The sequence below is a fragment of the Simochromis diagramma genome, unplaced genomic scaffold, assembly GCF_900408965.1.
Source record: "Simochromis diagramma unplaced genomic scaffold, fSimDia1.1 OVJJ01000816.1, whole genome shotgun sequence".
Lineage (NCBI taxonomy): Eukaryota > Metazoa > Chordata > Actinopteri > Cichliformes > Cichlidae > Simochromis > Simochromis diagramma.
In genome coordinates this window covers 192406-211187 of record NW_024386908.1, presented here as the reverse complement: position 1 = coordinate 211187, position 18782 = coordinate 192406, and the positions used below count along the sequence as shown (strand labels likewise).

At 40.6% G+C, this 18782-nt stretch overlaps 1 protein-coding gene across 3 annotated transcripts in view; it reads right to left on the bottom strand.

The window, feature by feature from the left end:
• Nucleotides 1-86: 86 nt before the first annotated feature.
• LOC120735534 (heterogeneous nuclear ribonucleoprotein L-like) overlaps nt 87-18782 on the bottom strand; it is a 57920-nt gene continuing 39224 nt past the window's right edge. For all 3 annotated transcript variants that reach the window (XM_040034923.1, XM_040034925.1, XM_040034924.1), the window contains 7 exons: nt 16687-16758; nt 8628-8845; nt 7460-7581; nt 6268-6469; nt 5812-5869; nt 5630-5728; nt 87-3025 (listed from right to left, as the gene is read on the bottom strand). In XM_040034923.1, coding sequence (XP_039890857.1) covers nt 2970-3025; nt 5630-5728; nt 5812-5869; nt 6268-6469; nt 7460-7581; nt 8628-8845; nt 16687-16758 — 827 coding nt within the window. In that variant the 3' untranslated portion in view covers nt 87-2969. The remainder of the gene's footprint in view (nt 3026-5629; nt 5729-5811; nt 5870-6267; nt 6470-7459; nt 7582-8627; nt 8846-16686; nt 16759-18782) is intronic.

The following is an 18782-nucleotide window of genomic DNA, read 5'->3' as shown; positions in this document are numbered from 1 at the left end:
GCGGCTTTACAGCCTCAAAACAGGTTTATTCAGTTTGAACAGGTACGTATCATTTAGACCACAGAATGTCTTGAAATAAAACAACATTGTTTTAGGATTTTTTTAATGACAACAAACTATTAACAATATTAAACATTTACTGTCTTAAAATCATACATAACTTATACCTGCTTCCTTGTCTCAAACCATCAGTTATGTGATTAACACTCAGGCTTTTGCCACGGTTTACATTTTACTGCTGCACTGGGTCCTTCACACTTTACAAAAGAACAAATGTAGAACTAAAAGATAAAAGTTAGTATGTAACAGCGAATTCCATCATCTGAATGTAACATTTTGAACACAAGTAACCCATGTAACTATATTTAGTAACAAAAATATAACATTTCTGTTATTTCAGTGCTGAGAGGGTTAAGAACTCAAAGGCCCTCATTTGTCCAAAAACACCCCAAAATAACCAAAAAACATAAATGAAATCACTGTAGAAACAGCACGTTACATACAAACCTCTTAGTGCCCATTTACAACTGTTACACAGCAAGTACATAAGCAACAACTTGTCTGTTATTATTGCTTATGTTCAAATATTATTTACAACAAGGATGCCTCAGTTCTAGAATCAGTGAGTCTGATTAAACAGAGACACTTGGCTCTTTGTCATTTGTATTTTATCCAAAACAGTTTTACCTTTTTTACCTTAGATTTGAGATTAACAGACGGAATATTGCACAAATTAAAATGCTTTTTATTACGAGTTTTTCCTTCTGTCCTCCGTAACTGTTGTGCAAACAGATCACATATTTGTATGATGCAGATGCAATTAAGAGATCGAGTTTGGGACACTTAATGATTCAAACTCTCCCTGATATTTATTCTCCAAATCTCTAAAATCCAGCATAAGTGATGACGAGCATTCCTCCAAATCTGATTTCATCATTGTTAGTAGCGTAATGCAGGAGAGCACTGTCCAACTCAAAGGTCCAAAATCCCCCACAGGTGTTAAAATGGCTCGAGATCATGTGACTGTGGGTGAAATGTCACATGACGCACACACAGTAAGCCCTTATGTGATCCTGGAAAAGACCACAACCATCAGGAAATGTTTCCTCCCAGGTTAGATGTGATCCCTCTGCTCTTGTAAAAGTGTCAGATTCCAACATTTACGTTTTTCTTTTCTGCTTGGACAAATGGTACTTCTGTTATTCTTTTTTCAACATCAACGCATTTTATACTGGAATGAGCTACAGCGCATTTCAAGTTAAGCTCAGGTCTTCAGGTTCACATCTTTTAACTGTTCGATCACAATATTAGATGTAAGGATGCTATTTTCTATTTTTGACGTCCTGCTGCTTGCTGACCTGAGATCAGTCAAAGCTGTGCTCACTCAACACCTTTTTAGTTACACAGGCCTTCACTCAGTGGGTGTTTTTTATTTGACTTTTTTCTGCTTTTTAAAATTATATTTTGTGGTTCTCATTGCCTTAAGGCATTGTAAACGTACACGGGTTTTAGCACATGTGCTGCATAAATAAAATTGCCGTTTCCATATATATCAACACAGGTAGTTTACATCCTGTTACAACTGAAAACATGTTATCTTAAGGTAACAGCAGGGACATTTAAAGATCATACTGACAAGCTGATGCAATGTGTCCAGTATCCCCAGTTTAATCATCTAAGAAGCATTGAGTGCAGTTACATGCAGAAGCCTCCTCTCAGACTCGTGGCTAATGTTGTTTTCAGCTTGCTACAGATCAAAAAAGTCCTGAATCAGATAAACAAGAATAACTCATATTCTGATCTCTGGACTGTAGATTTGCACTGTTTTCAGTTCACATCTATTTCACTGTTACAATAAAGGAGAGTCCAGCAACTGTGTGACAATAACATACATTTTGATTCTAAAATGACCTCAAATGGACACAGCACGCAATTGATTTCTATTTATACAGAAAACACAAGAGGTCGCAGCTGACTCTAATAAAACCCACTACAATTTTCTGTGTACAGTAATTCAAATACTGATATATTAAAAGATCTACAGATATATGCACAGAATTCTGGGGAAAACGTCAGTAGACTCATTTTAAACTCACATTAAGTGGGGAAAATAACTTTGATCCACTTTAAAATGTAAGAAAAATGTTTTCAGCCGATGTCAACATCTCATTTTTTTACATGTCCAGACATGGAAACTCATTCCAAGCTGCTTATTAATATGTCATTAGACAGGTTTCTGACGTGGGCTGCTTCGGGACACTTGAGGTGTATAAAATGTGTATCGTCCTCTGAAGTTTCTCAGCAAATATCATGACAGAGAGTGTTTCTTCTCTACAAGTTAGTCTACATATTGGATTCATTTCTTCAGGTTAGGCTAAAATAAACCAGACGCGGTTCTGATTTTTTACATGAACAATAAAGTTTTGTTTCTGATAAACATAAATAGTCATTGAAACCTTGATGACATTCCTAACATGATTCCTCCAGATGTCATGTGTTATTATTTTGATAGTAAACTCATAAATTAGCTACGCATCTCATGCTGACCAAGCACTGCAGTGAAAGCTCGGCCTGTAAGCTTAGCTCCCACAGGGCAGCAAGTTTATGTAACACTAAGAAACCTTAAATGACAGCAAGTTAAAATTGTTTCCATTTTTAATTTTTTTTTACATTTTTTTAAACATAAAATGTGACTTCAGTTGCCTTTACAGACGTCTAAATGTAGAGTGGATTCCTCAGAGTGTCCATTACCACGTTCTTCTTTGGTGGCCTTCAAACTCAAAGTGCTTTGATTGGTCAGTAAGACTAGAAAAGCACTCTATAAATACCCGTCCATTTCCATCCTTTATTATTCTCATCTGTGTTTCTCTCTGCCTCACTCCTCTTCGCGTCTGCCTTTCATGCTCCCTCCTTGGGTCAGAGGTCAGCTATCAGCAGGTCCAGCAGCTCTCTGTAAGCTCGGTAGCTCTTTATAGATGTGATGAGGTGGAAAAACACAGTTTGAGTGTGTATGGGTTGGACCCATCTGAAAAAAGAAACACAAACAAATGCATACTTAGCATAACAGCCTGACTGGTATATCAACTGTGATAAAGATGTGAGGGCAAAAGGAATGGTACGGGGTTGGCTTGATAAGGCTCCCTTCCATGTATTTGCATTTAGCTGGAAAAGTGTGTGTGTGTGTGTGTGTGTGTGTGTGTGTGTGTGTGTGTGTGTGTGTGTGTGTGTGTGTGTGTGTATACCATTGTCCTCAGACCAAGTGAGGACAATGGTCTAATTCCTGTCCACTATGAGATGAAGGAGAACAGCAGCCTGATACAGCAGCAGATGTATCACTGCTGTAACACCTGTAACACTCAGCAGTCGCCTCATTGTTCTGACACACACAACAAAACTACTGACTACACTACACACTAACTACACATTAACTACACACTAACTACACATTAACTACACACTAACTACACACTAACTACACACTAACTACACACTGACTACACACTAACTACACATTAACTACACACTAACTACACACTAACTACACTACACACTAACTACACACTAACTACACACTAACTACACACTAACTACACACTAACTACACACTAACTACACACTAACTACACACTAACTACACACTAACTACACACTAACTACACACTAACTACACACTAACTACACATTAACTACACACTGACTACACACTAACTACACATTAACTACACACTAACTACACACTAACTACACACTAACTACACACTAACTACACACTAACTACACTTAACTACACACTAACTACACACTAACTACACACTAACTACACATTACTAACAATGACTACACACTGACTAACACTAAACTACACATTAACTACACCTGACTACACACTAACTACACAATTAACTACACACTGAACCTACACATTAATACACACTAACTTCACAGTAAACTACACACTGACGACACACGAGCTAAACATAACGACACACTGACTACAGCAATAACTAGCACATTAAAAATCGACACACAACTACACACTACGAAAACATTAACTACACACTGACGACACACTAACTAAACTAAACTCAACACTAACTACAATTAACCTACACATACGCACACTATACACATTAACTACACACTGACTACACACTGACTACACACTAACTACACATTAACTACACACTAACTACACATTAACTACACACTAACTACACATTAACTACACACTGACTACACACTGACTACACACTAACTACACAAGATTTGCGCTAAACGTTGCAAATCTCTCACATCTCAAAGCACCGCCGTCACTCCTAAAACTTCCCCCGTTTCTTAACAACTAGATGCCACGTTGCCATATCATTTTTTGATTGGTCGACATGGCACTTTTTTGGACGAATAGGAAAGGGAGGGGGGGTTTGGTGTTGTCTTTGCTCACAGGCTTTCGAGCGTTTTCCTTATCAAACGCCGTTTTTACCGTTTCTTCCCGCAGTAAATATAAACAACGACAGTATTCAGGAAGAAAAACAAACATTGCAGATATTTTATCATAACTCTGGTTTTACGTGGCCGATCAACACAATTTAAAAACTGGTATAAAGCCCACACTTTTCCCGTCAGTTGTTCCGTCTGTGCTGCTCACATCTCCAATGGTTGTACACTAACGTGGCTTCACTCCACATCAGCTGCTTTGCTAGCTAAAACACTGGTGCACTGCAAAACAGAATTGTTAAAGTTTTAATTTTAATTTCAATTCAGTTTTTTTTTTGTGCACAACACAGATTTTCTGTGCGCAGACACCTTGCCAGCAATTGCGCACGTGCGCAGCTTAGAGAGAACATTTCTAAGAGCTCTTCATATTAAAAGAGAGCCATGCCCTGCTAAAAGGACTTAGCTCTTCACTTTACTCTGGCAAGTGTCCTGGAGGACAGTTTAGGATTTAATGCCATGTAAATAAAATTACATTAATTTGAGGATGTGACAGTGCAGTATAAAATGTAAAGCATGGTTAGTACCGTATTTTCCGCACTATAAGGCGCACTTAAAATCCTTTAATTTTCTCGAAAATCCACAGTGCGCCTTATGTATGAATTCTTGTTGTGCTTACTGACCTCGAACCGATGTTATGTGCTACACAGCGCTCAGAAATCTGTCAAAAATATTTTAGTACGACTTTGGTAGCTACGAAGCCGCATTACGGCTGCCTCGCGGGGTAATCTGGGTCCTAAACTCCGTCTGCTTCAGGTCCCAAAGTCAAACGAACACTGTGGCATCACTGAGCATTGAAAACTGTCTGATTTCTTTCATCTTTAATTAAATGATTAGTGTTGCTGCTTTACCAGGTGTAACAATTAAGTTTAACATCCAGGCATCCATGAAAACCAGGATTTATTACATTTAACATAGTTAGAGGTTAGCAGGAAGTCCACAGTGCAGACTTTCATCCTCAAGGAATTAAACTAACATTAACTGCATTAACTGTTTAAATTTCACAAAATAATTTTTACAAAATAATTTTTTCTACTTCAGATGTATTTTCCAGCTCCACATTCAGGAATTATTTGTGAAGTTTCCAGCATGAGACTGACAGAGTAGGCAGTGATGGATGTTTTTCTCATGGACTTACTGGGAATCCTAATCTGGTAGTGGTTGAGAACAGTAAGAACCTCCACAGCCTCTGTCTTACTGTCAAACTCCAACAAGCCGGAGATGGTCTTAGAAGAGGCTGAAAAAAAGAGACTGAACATTAAAAGGCAGGCGATGACCACATTCACGAGACTTCATCTGTTCAATCAAATGTCTACTTACGTTTGGCATCAAACATCTTAAATTTGACAAAGCCAGGCAGATCATGCTCCGTGCACAGCTACAGAAACACAGACAGCAGCGTGTGAGCAGTTCTGCACTAGGCAACAATTAAATATACAACTTATCAGCATTTGTTATACAATGTGGGAGTGGATTTCTTTATGGCAAAGACTGCTCAAGAAATCAGGCTCAACTCAAGAGAGGATCTTTGGGCATTTAAGGATATCTTGTTAATTCAGAAAAACAGGGCAATCTTCTTAATAACAATGGGTTTTTTTGGAATTTCCAAGATAATAATCATATTAATTCAGGAAAAAACAAGAAATTATGAAGTAGATTTTGGATACATCTCTGTATGATAGGTTAGAAAATGTTTTAGGAGGTTTGGAATACCTTTAAACAGTTCTTTACAGTTACACAGAAAAGACGGACAGCGAACAGACAGAAGTACTTTACCCTCAGTAAATGATCCTGTGATATGCACGGAGGAACGTTATAGTAGTGCAACACTGCAGATGGAGGCTGGATGATGTTTTTGGAGGCTTGTCCGGCACTGCTAAAGCGATTGTTTCTGGTCATAGCAAAGTCCTTATAGCTGCTGCTGCCATCCTCTAACTCAAAAACCTGGCTGGGGATTACTGCGTGCTGCTTCGACACACTGCAAAAACCAAAAACATCAACTGTGTTACTTATCTTATCAAATCCATGCATAACAAATCTACTGATCATGAAATAGTCAAGATAATATACACAGAAGTAAAGAAGTATATGGTGCCAAATTGCCTCAGTGCGCTTTATGTTGTAAGATAAACACAAAAAAAATAAAGAAAACCCCCCAACAATCATATGACCCACTATAAGGAAGCACTTTGGCGACAGTGGGAAGGAAAAACTCCCTTTTAACAGGAAGAAACCTCCAGCAGAACCAGGCTCAGGGAGGGGCCATCTGCTACGATCGATGCTTACTCTGGATGGCATTACCTTGGTTATGCACAGATATGTCTTCTAATGATGCTGCCTAAGGGAAGCATGTATAATGTAAACAGAATTGGTCCTAGCACTGAACCCTGTGGAACTCCATAATTAACCTCAGTGTGTGAAGAGGACTCTCCATTTACATGCACAAACTGGAGTCTATTAGATAGATATGATAGAAACCACTGCAGCACAGTACCTGTAATACCTACAGCATGTTCTAATCGCTTTAATAGGATATTATGGTCGACAGTATCGAACGCTGCACTGAGGTCTAGCAGGACAAGCACAGAGATGAGTCCACTGTCAGAGGCCATAAGAAGATCATTTGTAACCTTCACTAAAGCTGTTTCTGTGCTGTGATGAGCTCTGAAACCTGACTGAAACTCTTCAAATAAGCCTCTGCAGATGATCTGTTAGCTGTTTGACAACTACTCTTTCAAGGATGTTTGATATAAAGGAAGGTTGGAGATTGGCCTATAATTAGCTAAGACTGCTGGGTCTAGAGATGCTTTTTAGTAAAGGTTTAACTACAGCTAGCTTGAAGGCCTGTGGTACATAGCTGATCATTAGAGATAGGTTGATCATATTTGAGATTGAATCTCGATCTTGGAAGTAAAGTGTATTATCAATACTACACTTGCACACATTATTAAAGATATGCACATCTTACCAGACATTCAGTCTTTTACCAAACACCTTAATGCTGTTGAGGTGTGTGATGGCCCTGTCCACAGCATACTCATCTCCCATCTCAACCAACGCTGTGCCAGGAACACTCTTCATAAACTTAACCTATAACAAGCACATAGATAACAGCTGTTCTAAAGAGGTACCATACATTGTGAAAGCAGTGTACATGTTTTACTGATGTAAACATTCCTTCGTGTTAACCATTAGAAGACACAGTGTACGTTAGAGGACATTTGGAAGGCTATCTAAAGTCAGGATATTTTACACTTGTGCTTTTTTGTGACATCAGGTAGTAATTTGCACAATCCACATTGGAGAATATAGCTATTCTGACTGTGTCAACATACTCTATGAGAACACTGAATGGGTTTGATGTTTGGGGAAGTTCTCTAAGTGTTACAGGAGCAGCAACATCTATTCGTTATTTCGTTATAAGGTAGCGATGAGCAGATATGGAAATATTATTAACCCTCTCAAGGCAGGCGTTGCCGATTTGCAACAGTTAAAAACTAACAACCTGATTACCCCACATACATATTTTATGAGTTTTTTTAGAAGTACCACTGCAGGACTTGGTTGTGCATTAGCAACAAAAAGTTTAATTTGAGCCTGAGAGGGTTAAAGTGCTGGGAGTAATTTATGGCATACCGAAAGTGAACAGGAGGAGGCAGATAATTAAACCCTAAAGTTAAAATTTCAGTTGTATGAGAAAACAATGTAAACAATCTCTGATATCACATTAAAAAAGGAGAATCAGACCTATGTTTGGTTTGGTTTGCAGGGGTACATCACATGTCCTGACATTAAACAGAATTCAATGACACACAAGCACATGAGTGATAACAAGAAAACGGATAGTACATTTCTAAATAATGCAGTAGGTGTTGATGTACAGAGGTCTAATCCCATTCAATATACTGTCATTTACTTGTGAGTAGGACTGAAGGGCCAGGATATGATAGACACACACACACAATTTCTGAGTTTGCTTCCACTGGAATCTTTTTATTGTTTTTACTAGCTTTTCCCTTCCAGCACAATTTCTACAACCTAATTATTAATTAATTGTTAATAAAATTAACAGCTGTTGCCGTGTTTCTACAAAAACACGCCAAAGACACATGAAGCATACACAAACAAACACTTACCTTCTCAATGTTGCCGTAGAGGCAGAAGAGGTTGAAGATGCGGGTGCAGTTCATCTTGGATGGATGGAGGCCACTTACCATGGCAACAGAACTGGGGGCATGGCCAGAGTATGACGAGGATGACTGCGGCAGTGGATAAGACACCATGTCTGGAACGTCCAATGAGGTGAGCTTGTACCTGCTGTTGCCGGGCAGTGGCAGCAGGGGACATGGTGGACCTGGGAAGGCACACATCGAAACAGTCGCTGTCTTGCAAGAACAAGGAAAGGCTGTCTGCACCAATCCAATTGTGAACCACTTCATGCGCCACAGGTGAATAAGTGAGCGCACACTCACAACCAACATGTCATTGGCATGGAAGCTCTTTACTGTGAGTGATGAATCAAAGCACGCCAAAGTAAACTGTGGGGTGACCACCACAACGACAAATGTATCAACAAAACTAATCAGACACTTAAATCACCCCCAACCAAGCAGCAACATAGGAAGACAACTGAAAATGAGAAAAGGATTGATGCCCTGTTATGACTTTGGATGATGTGCCCTAGTTTTGAGATGTGTCATCATCTCTGGATCAGTGTTGGCTTAGGCTAGTGATGGTGATGTGGGAATGTCAGTCTGCTACATCAGATACAGGTATGCCTCTACAAGTGTGCACCCTCTGTTTGGCTGCCTTTTCCTTAGCTGTAGCCTGGATCTGTTAGGATGCCTGGGTCGTTGACCCAGAGTTTTGAGTTTATTATGTTACTTATCATTCTAGTCTTTGGTTTCTTTGTTGGAGTTCTGTCTTATGGTTTATGTCTCTCTGTGTCCAGTCAGAGTCTGTGTCTATAGTTCAGTCTGTGTTATGTTTCCTGTTTTACTTTGAAAATCCGTGTCTCATGTAAATGTGTCTGGTTTTGCTTCCTTTGTCTCGTTAGGCCTGATTTGCCCCAGCTGTGTTTCCCTCCTGTTGTCCATTTCCTGATTGCTGCCTCTGTGTATTTAAGCCCTGTGTTTCAGTTTGTCATTGTTGTGATCTACCGTTATCTTGCTGTGTGGTTTGTCTGTGTATTTTGTATTCTTAGTTTTTGTTACCCTTTTGAGTTCAGCATTAAAGCTGTTTTGAGTTACTTTCTGTCTCTGGAGTCTGCACTTTGGGTCCTTCTCCTGCCTGCACACAGCCGTTTCATAACAGGATCTTGTTATAAAAGCAGTGAATGTATAACAAGATCCAACATCTGCAGATGAAAGTTTCGGCCTGTCTCAGCAATGCAAAACCTCCAGCTTCCAACATCAGCATAAAGAAGAGGAAGCCACTCTCATTGCTTAGTAATGACAACAACATTGTCACCCTTCAGACAGACGTGTAGGTGCAAGGTTTTGCTAAACCAGAAAGACTATCATGAGAAGATTTTGTCACTGCTCAGTGAGAAAAATACTTATGAGCCCAGGTAGTGGTCTCAGAAGAGGGTGATTGATTGTCTGAACCAGGAAGAACAGGGCAATGCTATTGACTGGACCTCATACCAAAAGCTTTATCCTGAGGACGCTACACCAAGGCTGTATGGTTTACTGAAGACATAAACATCGTGCACCTTTAAGACCAATTGTCTGTATGATCAACTCTGTCCTTCATTGGAGGTAGTTCATAAGAGATTACAAGATGACCCTGACCTCAGCAAGAGGATCACTTTCAGCACTAACTACTGTAAGTACTACACCCAGAAACATGGGTGTGCCACGGGTTCCCAAGTTTCACCAATCGTGGCCAACTTATACATGGAAAAAGTCCAAAAGAAGCTTTTGTATCCTACCCTGGAACACCACAAAGTCACTGATTTTCAGTTATGTGGATGACACCTGGGAGAAAATCAAATCTCAGGACGTTCCACATTAACTCGGTGGACCAACAAATCAACTTCACCAGGGAGGATATGAAAAGTGGGAGGCTAGCCTTCTTAGACTGCGAGATTTCCATCAGTAATGGGGGACATCTAAAAACTGACGTGTACCGTAAACCTACACATACGGCTCAGTATCTAAGGTTTGACTCTCATCATCCACTGGAGCACAAACTGGGTGTCATCAGAACGAGCGAACACCATCCCCACTGACACAGCGGCCAGGGAGGCAGAAGAACATCACATCAAGAAGGCCCAGAGGATGTGGTTATCCCAGCTGGACTTTTGTCAAAGCGGGGAAAACTCCTAAAGAAAGCTCCAGGCGATCCAGGAGAGAAGGACAACCGCTGCCTAAGCGAAAACCTTTAGTAATCTCTTGTTTGTCAGAAGTATCGGAACAGCTGAGGTGCATGTTCTCTAAACACTGTATCTCTGTGGCTTTCAAAGGATACATCTTTCACCATCTTACAATGCTGTGATTGCAGCCATTCCCTAACTCTCTGTGAATGGTACTCATGGCCATTGATCAGTTGCCCATTTTGCCAATGACAATTTACAAAATAATAACCATGAAACTGACCTTACGGCCTATTGTTAGTCGGTGGTGCTAGTGTCTGTCATTGTGCAAATGTACCGTTGGGGAAACCTGCAGTCAGCTGAGACTGAAGAAGTCACTTGAACTTTCTCCCACTGAAAACGCTACATAGAGATGAAGAGAATAGACTTTTGGGGATTTCCTTACCTGGATGACTGAGCATGCATCAAGATATTTACTTGGACATTTTCCTACTAACTGCTCTACTGTAGTTCTGGCAGCACTAAGTGCTTGGAGGGACTTCTTGTTTGGAGAGCGCTCGTATTTAGCTATAGGAGCTCAGTTTACTTAGAAAACAAGAGTAATGTGCTGGACCTGGCTTCAAACCAATCACTGTTCTTAGAGGTCTTCCTCCCAAAGGTAGCAAAGGCTATTCTGTTTTCTGAGTTGTGCTGTTGGGCTACAGACAGAGCTTTTGTAATTTTGGGGGGATCTTGGCAAATTCATCTACTACTACTGCATCTGGGAATCGATGCAACCTCAACTTGCAACACACTAGTAAGTGGTCAGTGGCCAGCTATGTTCTTTGTCCTTGAAAGTATCTGAATTAGCTAGGTGCATTTCGTCCACCTGTCCACCTGTAGATGAAACCACTGACTGGCAACTGAGTATATCATTCCAATGACAAAAAAAATTATAAAGTTAGACATATTTAATCTTTCTCAAAATATTTCTCCAGGTAGTCTATTGTTAAATTGCAGCAAAGAATAAAAACACAGAGAAGAAACTGTACTGAAAACATCTCAGCTTGATTTGAAATTAATTTTGTCTGTGTGCTCTACAGAGTGCTTTTTAAAATTTGTTGATTTTGTTGATCTTTACTTCTGAGAAGTAAAGATGGGCGAGGGTCCTAACCCAAACCCAGTCATGTTACTGACCTGTTATAAGTGAACCTAATTGGTTGCAAAATATTCCTCCAGCTGTTTCCTTTTAGCATTTTATTGCTCCATCCCAATTTTTTTTCATATGTTGCTACTATGAAATTTAAAATGCAGTAATATTTCTCTTAAAATGGTAAATTTTCTCATTTTAAACATTAGACATGCTTTTTAGGTGTAACTGTGAAGATGCAAGGAGCAGAGACAATAATTCAATTCATTTCCATTCAAATTTATTTATATAGCGCCAAATCACAACAAAAGTCGCCTCAAGGCGTTTCATAGATACAGAGAAAAACCCAACAATCAGATGATCCCCTGTGAGCAAGCACTTTGGCGACAGTGGGAAGGAAAAACTCCCTTTTAACAGGAAGAAACCTCCAGCAGAACCAGGCTCAGGGAGGGGCGGGGCCATCTGCTGCAACGGTTGGGGTGAGAGAAGGAAGACAGGATAAAGACAAGTAAGTTTAAGTATCATGTAGAATACATGTACTGGCGTTACGTATTTAAAATACAACATATGAGTAACTGTATTCCGTTACAGTTATCGTTTAAAAAGGTGATAATTAGAATACAGTTACTTTGTTGAAATAAATGGATTACACAGCGGTCTTTTCCTGTTTCATATGCTAGGCTATCCCCTCAATATCCCCTTTCTATTTTTGGTAATTCCATGCATTGCCGGAAACCCAAACAAAACACGAAATAAGAGTCTCTAATGTAAGCGTCCTGTTAATGTTGGTGGCGTCAGTTACACAATGGACCCAGAGCCAGCGCAACGTGCCAGCAGTGCACAGGCAGGAATGCATTTCTAACTTGGAAATTCCAAAACCACTTCACATTTAAGGAAGAAAGGGATGAAGGGCGAAATCTGACCATGCAAACTCTCTTTGCCAGCAAGCAAGCTGCTCTCAGCGTCAAAAGACTCCAACCTAAAGAAACATCTGGAATTTCTTTTTTAAAAACTAACGTTAGCCTACTGCAACTAACTTGTTTTAGTTGTGATAGCTGCCTGGGTTATGTATAGGGATGGGTATCGTTTAGGTTTTATCCGATACCGGTGCCAAACCGGTACTTTTGAAACGGTGCCGGTGCTTAAACGGTGCTCAAACCAGTGCTTAAAGAATGGAGAACACAAAATTGGTCCAAAAACCTCTCATGTTCAGCTGTTTTTTTTGTAAAAAGATAACAATGTTAGCCTTTTCTGCAGCTATGGGGCATATATGGTATCACTCTTGGCTGGAAGCAGTGCTTAAACAATGGAAAAAACACAAACTTTATCCAAAAACCTCTCATGTTTAGCTGTTTTCCACTTTTTCCTTTGGTCATTTTAGCCTTTTTGGCCAGGGTGAAGGGAGCATCTGCCATCAAACAAGAAGACAGCTGCATGTAACTACGACGGTGTTTGCTAGTTCACCTTACATGCATTAATGTAATAACGTGGTTAGCCTATTCAACGTAAATTACACACGAACAACATTAAGCTACTCACGCAGAGAAGAACGGCTGCTGCTGCATCATCATCCTCCTCATCATTTCTGCTACACTGGCAGGGCTAGGGGCCAGGACTCTCCTCTTCAGGTTCTTGGGGGATGTTGCTAACTCCGGGTCCGATAACTGGCAACCCACCCACAGTAGATGTGCACGGTGTGAGGTCTCGCAGCAAGCTATCAAATACGGCGCATTTCTCGGCTTTTAAAAAAAACGCTATGCGTCGCCAGGTGTTTCATCGGATTTGAGGTGTTACCTCCTTTGACAGTATCAGCTTAAAGCACTTGTTGCAGGCTGCTGAGTTTGCATCTTTTGCTGTGAAGTACAGCCAGACTTTTGACCGCTTCACCTTGGGCATTTTTAATCTGTAGCTCTGCTCTAAAAGAACGTACGTACCTGGACCCGCCTACTATCCTCGGAAACGTAAAATGATTGGCTAGAATTCAAAGTGTATCACATCTCAGGAAAAAAAAGCACCGAAATAAGGCACCGAAATGTGCGCTGCTTTTCAGTCTGGTTACTACCATTTATGTCAGAACCGGTACCCATCCGTAGTTATGTACCACTTAAGTATCTTTGATGTACTATTGCTGTGTGATTTATTACTATTACTGAAGGCTACTCACCACTGAGCTAACATTGTTAGCTGCCGTTAGCTTAGGTCTACCTAGAAAAGAGCTGAGGAGAGCCATGGATGGGCGTCACCTAGCAGCCACTGTGCAGAAGCCACAGAGGGCTGTAGCGACGAGCCTGCAGGCTCCACCGAGTCTCGGGCCCAGAAACCCAAAGGCCATCCACACCCCAGACGGGGCCCGACAGACCATGGAGTCTGGGAGTGAGCCACTACATACCTCAGCACCCAGCCCTGGACACCAAGAACCAGCCACCAGCGGGTGGGGGCACCAGCCACTGAAAGGGAGTGTGGTGAGGGGAAATATGTTCTGAGAGAGGTGGAGTCTAAGACCCAACCTGACATATAGACACAAACATGCATTCCCACCCTCATCCAACATAGAGACACACAGAACTGTATGTAGTACACATGCTCACACTCCTCATACAAACACTATACTCCCGTTCCAGGCACCAGCACCCCCGGAGTGGCAATCCACCCCCAGACCCAGAAGATGGTGAAGAAAACTGAAGGCTCTGCTTCCATTCTACAGGGTGAGCCATTTATATGGATACACCGTAACAACATGGGAATGGTTGGTGATATTAAAGTCCTGTTTGTGGCACATTAGTATATGTGAGGGGGCAAACTCCTCAAGATGGGTGGTGACCATGGTGGCCATTTAGAAATCTGCCATCTTGGATACAACTTTTGTTTTTTCAATAGGAAGAGGGCCATGTGACACATCAAACTTATTGGTAATGTCACAAGAAAAACAATGGTGTGCTTGGCTTCAACGTAACTTTATTCTTTCATGAGTTATTTACAAGTTTGTCTTTGTTCACAGCCATTGACATGTCGAAGAGGTTAACACGTGAGGAGCGAAATCATGTTGATATCTGGTGAACGCAGTAACCGGGTCATTGCAGCAGATTTCAATGCAAGACACCCTACGAGACCACCCATCTCCCACGCTACAGTCAGCAAACTGCTGGCTAAGTTTGGTGAAACTGGTTCAGTGTTGGATTTGCCAAAATGTGGACGTAAGAAAACTGTCACTAATGAAGAAACATCAGTGGCTGTCCTAGCTTCATTCAGCAAGAGCCCACAGCGTAGCACTCACCGCATGTCACTGGAGAGTGGCATTAGTCGAACATCCTTCGGCGGATATTAGCTACTCACAAATGGCACCCTTACAAACTCCAGCTACTGCAGCATCTCAACGAGGATGACCCAGATCGGCCACAGAATTTGCAGAATGGGCAAAACAAAAATTGGAAGAGGACCCTCAGTTCACGCAGAAGATTTTGTTCAGTGATGAGGCAAACTTTGATGTGAATGGTGAAGTTAACAAACAAAACCACCGCTACCACTGTTATCATCTTCAATGCCCTGTACCAACACAGAGCAGAGCAGCTATCTGAACGCTACCCCAACAGAGGTCGATCATCTTGTTAATAATTTCACCTCCTCACTACGTACGACTCTGGATACTGTAGCTCCTGTGAAAACTAAGGTCTCTAATCAGAAGTACCTGACTCCGTGGTATAATTCTCAAACACGTACCCTAAAGCAGATGACTCGTAAGCTGGAGAGGAAATGGTGTGTCCCAAATTTAGAGGATCATCATTTAACCTGGAGAAATAGTTTGCTGCTTTATAAGAAAGCCCTCCACAAAGCCTGAACATCTTCATCACTGATTGAAGAAAATAAGAACAACCCCAGGTTTCTCTTCAGCACTGTAGCCAGGCTGACAAACAGTCAGAGCTCTGTTGAGCCAACCATCCCTTTAACGTTAACTAGTAATGACTTCATGAACTTCTTCACAAATAAAATTTTTATCATTAGAGAAAAAATTACCAATAATCATCCCACAGATGTAATATTATCTACAGCTACTCTTAGTACCACTGATGTTAAGTTAGACTCTTTTTCTCCAATTGATCTTTCTGAGTTAACTTCAATAATTACTTCCTCCAAACCATCAACGTGTCTTTTAGACCCCATTCCTACAAAACTGCTCAAAGAAGTCCTGCCATTAATTAGTTCTTCGATCTTAAATATGATCAACCTATCTCTAATAATCGGCTATGTACCACAGGCCTTCAAGCTGGCTGTAGTTAAACTGTAGTTAAACCTTTACTCAAAAAGCATCTCTAGACCCAGCAGTCTTAGCTAATTATAGGCCAATCTCCAACCTTCCTTTCATATCAAACATCCTTGAAAGAGTAGTTGTCAAACACTTTTTTAGCCCCGTGGATGTATCGACATAGTGGGAGTTCAAAACAGGTAGATTTCGAAGCATCAAAGAGAGAAACCAGGTCACTGTTGCCATGTGCTTTGCCTTCACAACACTCGAAAGGAAGAAGTCATTGTAAACACAAAAAGCTGTCTTCAGCAGAACCAGGTCAGACACCTGGCAGGTGACGGAAAGACAAAACATCAACTACGAGAGAAAGAAGGCAAAGAGTTAACCGAGTGTCTTTTTTTGCCATCAAATGAGTTTTTATTTTCTATTTAATTGTGATTATTCCTGTCTTTGAGACAGGAATAAGACAGTAGCATTGTGTCTTCATGCTTGTGAAAAATCCTTACTTACCATAACCATTATCACTGTAGGAAGATGGGTGTTCGCCTAAAATGGCCTGTCTCTGTCTTCCCTTTCCACGGTCTGAAATACATACAAATACAGATAACACAAACCAATTATGTGAATGCAAGAAGATTTCACATATACTGATTTAAATGACATTAAAGAACACTTGGAAAGTGTTTCATTCATTCACTGCCTCGTTAGAGGTCTGTTAGTACCAATCAAATGGTCCATTAAGGCCGAGTGCTTGAATGGGCTGGGTCTGACTGTCTGACTGAGCCTATGTTTGGCAGTGCTTATGTGCTCCCAGATCTCAGCGATTAACTTGATGATTAAGCCTTAATGTGTGACAAAAATCTGTGACAAATAAATAATACTCTACTTCATTATACTGTTTGACAGACAGTCACAAAGTAAAAAAACACAACCAGAAGACAAGAGAAAGTGTCCTCCACTAATCAGAAGGCTGACAGTTCAGTTCCCAGCTCCAAACAAGCAAGTTAATCCTAAAAACGGAAATACAGGAGGTTAACAACAAGGTGGAAACCATAATTCAAGAACAGGAAGGCCAGATTAGAAACCAGAATCAGAAACCATCTAAAAGAGTTTCAGCTGAAACCCAAATAAATGCACCAGAATGATGAGAATAGTAAAGAATTCAAAAGAAATGGAAAGTGTACCACAACATCTATCAGACATGGTGGAAGGCAGCAATGAATGACTGCCCGTGGAACAGGGTCGCCGGCGTTTATTGATGATGTGTCTGCTGGTAAAAGTCTGAATTGTATGGTGCTAGATTCTCTGCTCAGGTTCAGTCAAATGGATCTACACAGCGCTTCACAGTACAAATGGATCCTGCCAAAGAAACCCAAGAGTGTCTCAAAGCAAAGAAGTGGGAAACCTTTCAGTGGTCAAGACCTGATCTCCACCCGACAGAACATGCTTTTCAGTTACTGAAGGAAAAGAGACCAACAAAGAAGCAGCAGCTGAAGTTGGCTGCTTCAAAGGCCTCGCGGAGCGTCTACAGGGAGGAGACAGTGTTTTGGATTCTTGACTATATCTTTAAAAATCAGAGCCAGTTATTAACAGTGCTACATTTAAAATGATGCAATGTTGCAATTTTGAGTTTGATCAATCACGACTCACATCTGGAGCATTCATGAAACAGTTCAGCTGAACGCTTCTTTAAAGCAGGATTTACAGTTTGACAAAAAGGCCTCCGTTTCTTCCAGTGTTCAAATTCCTGCAGAAACATCACAGAGAAAATCTGTTTCCTCCATCTATGTTTATTGTGGGATTCATTTGGAACTGAGGGGTAGCTTCTATCTGATGCTGTGCCCATGAAAGAGAACGACACAGTCCTGCAGAGCCCTACGGCCACGGCAGATGTTGCTAATAGCTGAGATCTGAGACACTAACATGCCACTTCTTTGGTACAAATCTCTGCCACACAGATTCACTGAAATATTGCCCTGGCTTTCCTAAATATTACATTATATTACAGTATTATAATAAATATCATTATGACATTTTCTTGGACTGGGAATAACACAGACAACTAAGAATGCTGCTGCTTAACATGGTCAGTTTTTAATACATCAGATAAACTCTCAGTTTTAACAGCTGTAAATCCACACGAGCACAACAAGCATGCTCAGCGGCAGACTACATGTGAAGGTTATTAATGTCCTTTATATGCCTTCATTGTGTTTCCGGTTGAGTTGAGTTGGCCAAATTAAAACGGTCATGCTTTGCACATGACAACTCAAGAAAAAGAAGAAGATTTTAACGATGCCATCTGCCATGCAGAGATCAGAATTTCAAATGAAAAAGATCAGAAATGTGAGGTTTCAAAGTGAAATGAAGAGCAGCTGCTGATTTTCTACAGTAGTTTTTTGTGTGTGTTTGTGCACATTTATTTCTATTTATTTAATCCCAGCTGCTCCCAAAAAATAACAACAAAACTACTTATGGTGGTAATGGAGGTGAAAAAAAAAATAAGAAAAACAGTTTTGTGGTGGTTTTATTCAGAGAAGAGCAGGAAAAACAATACAAACACATGTGAACAGAGATAAGAAAGAGACAGTACCTGTGAGGCATCA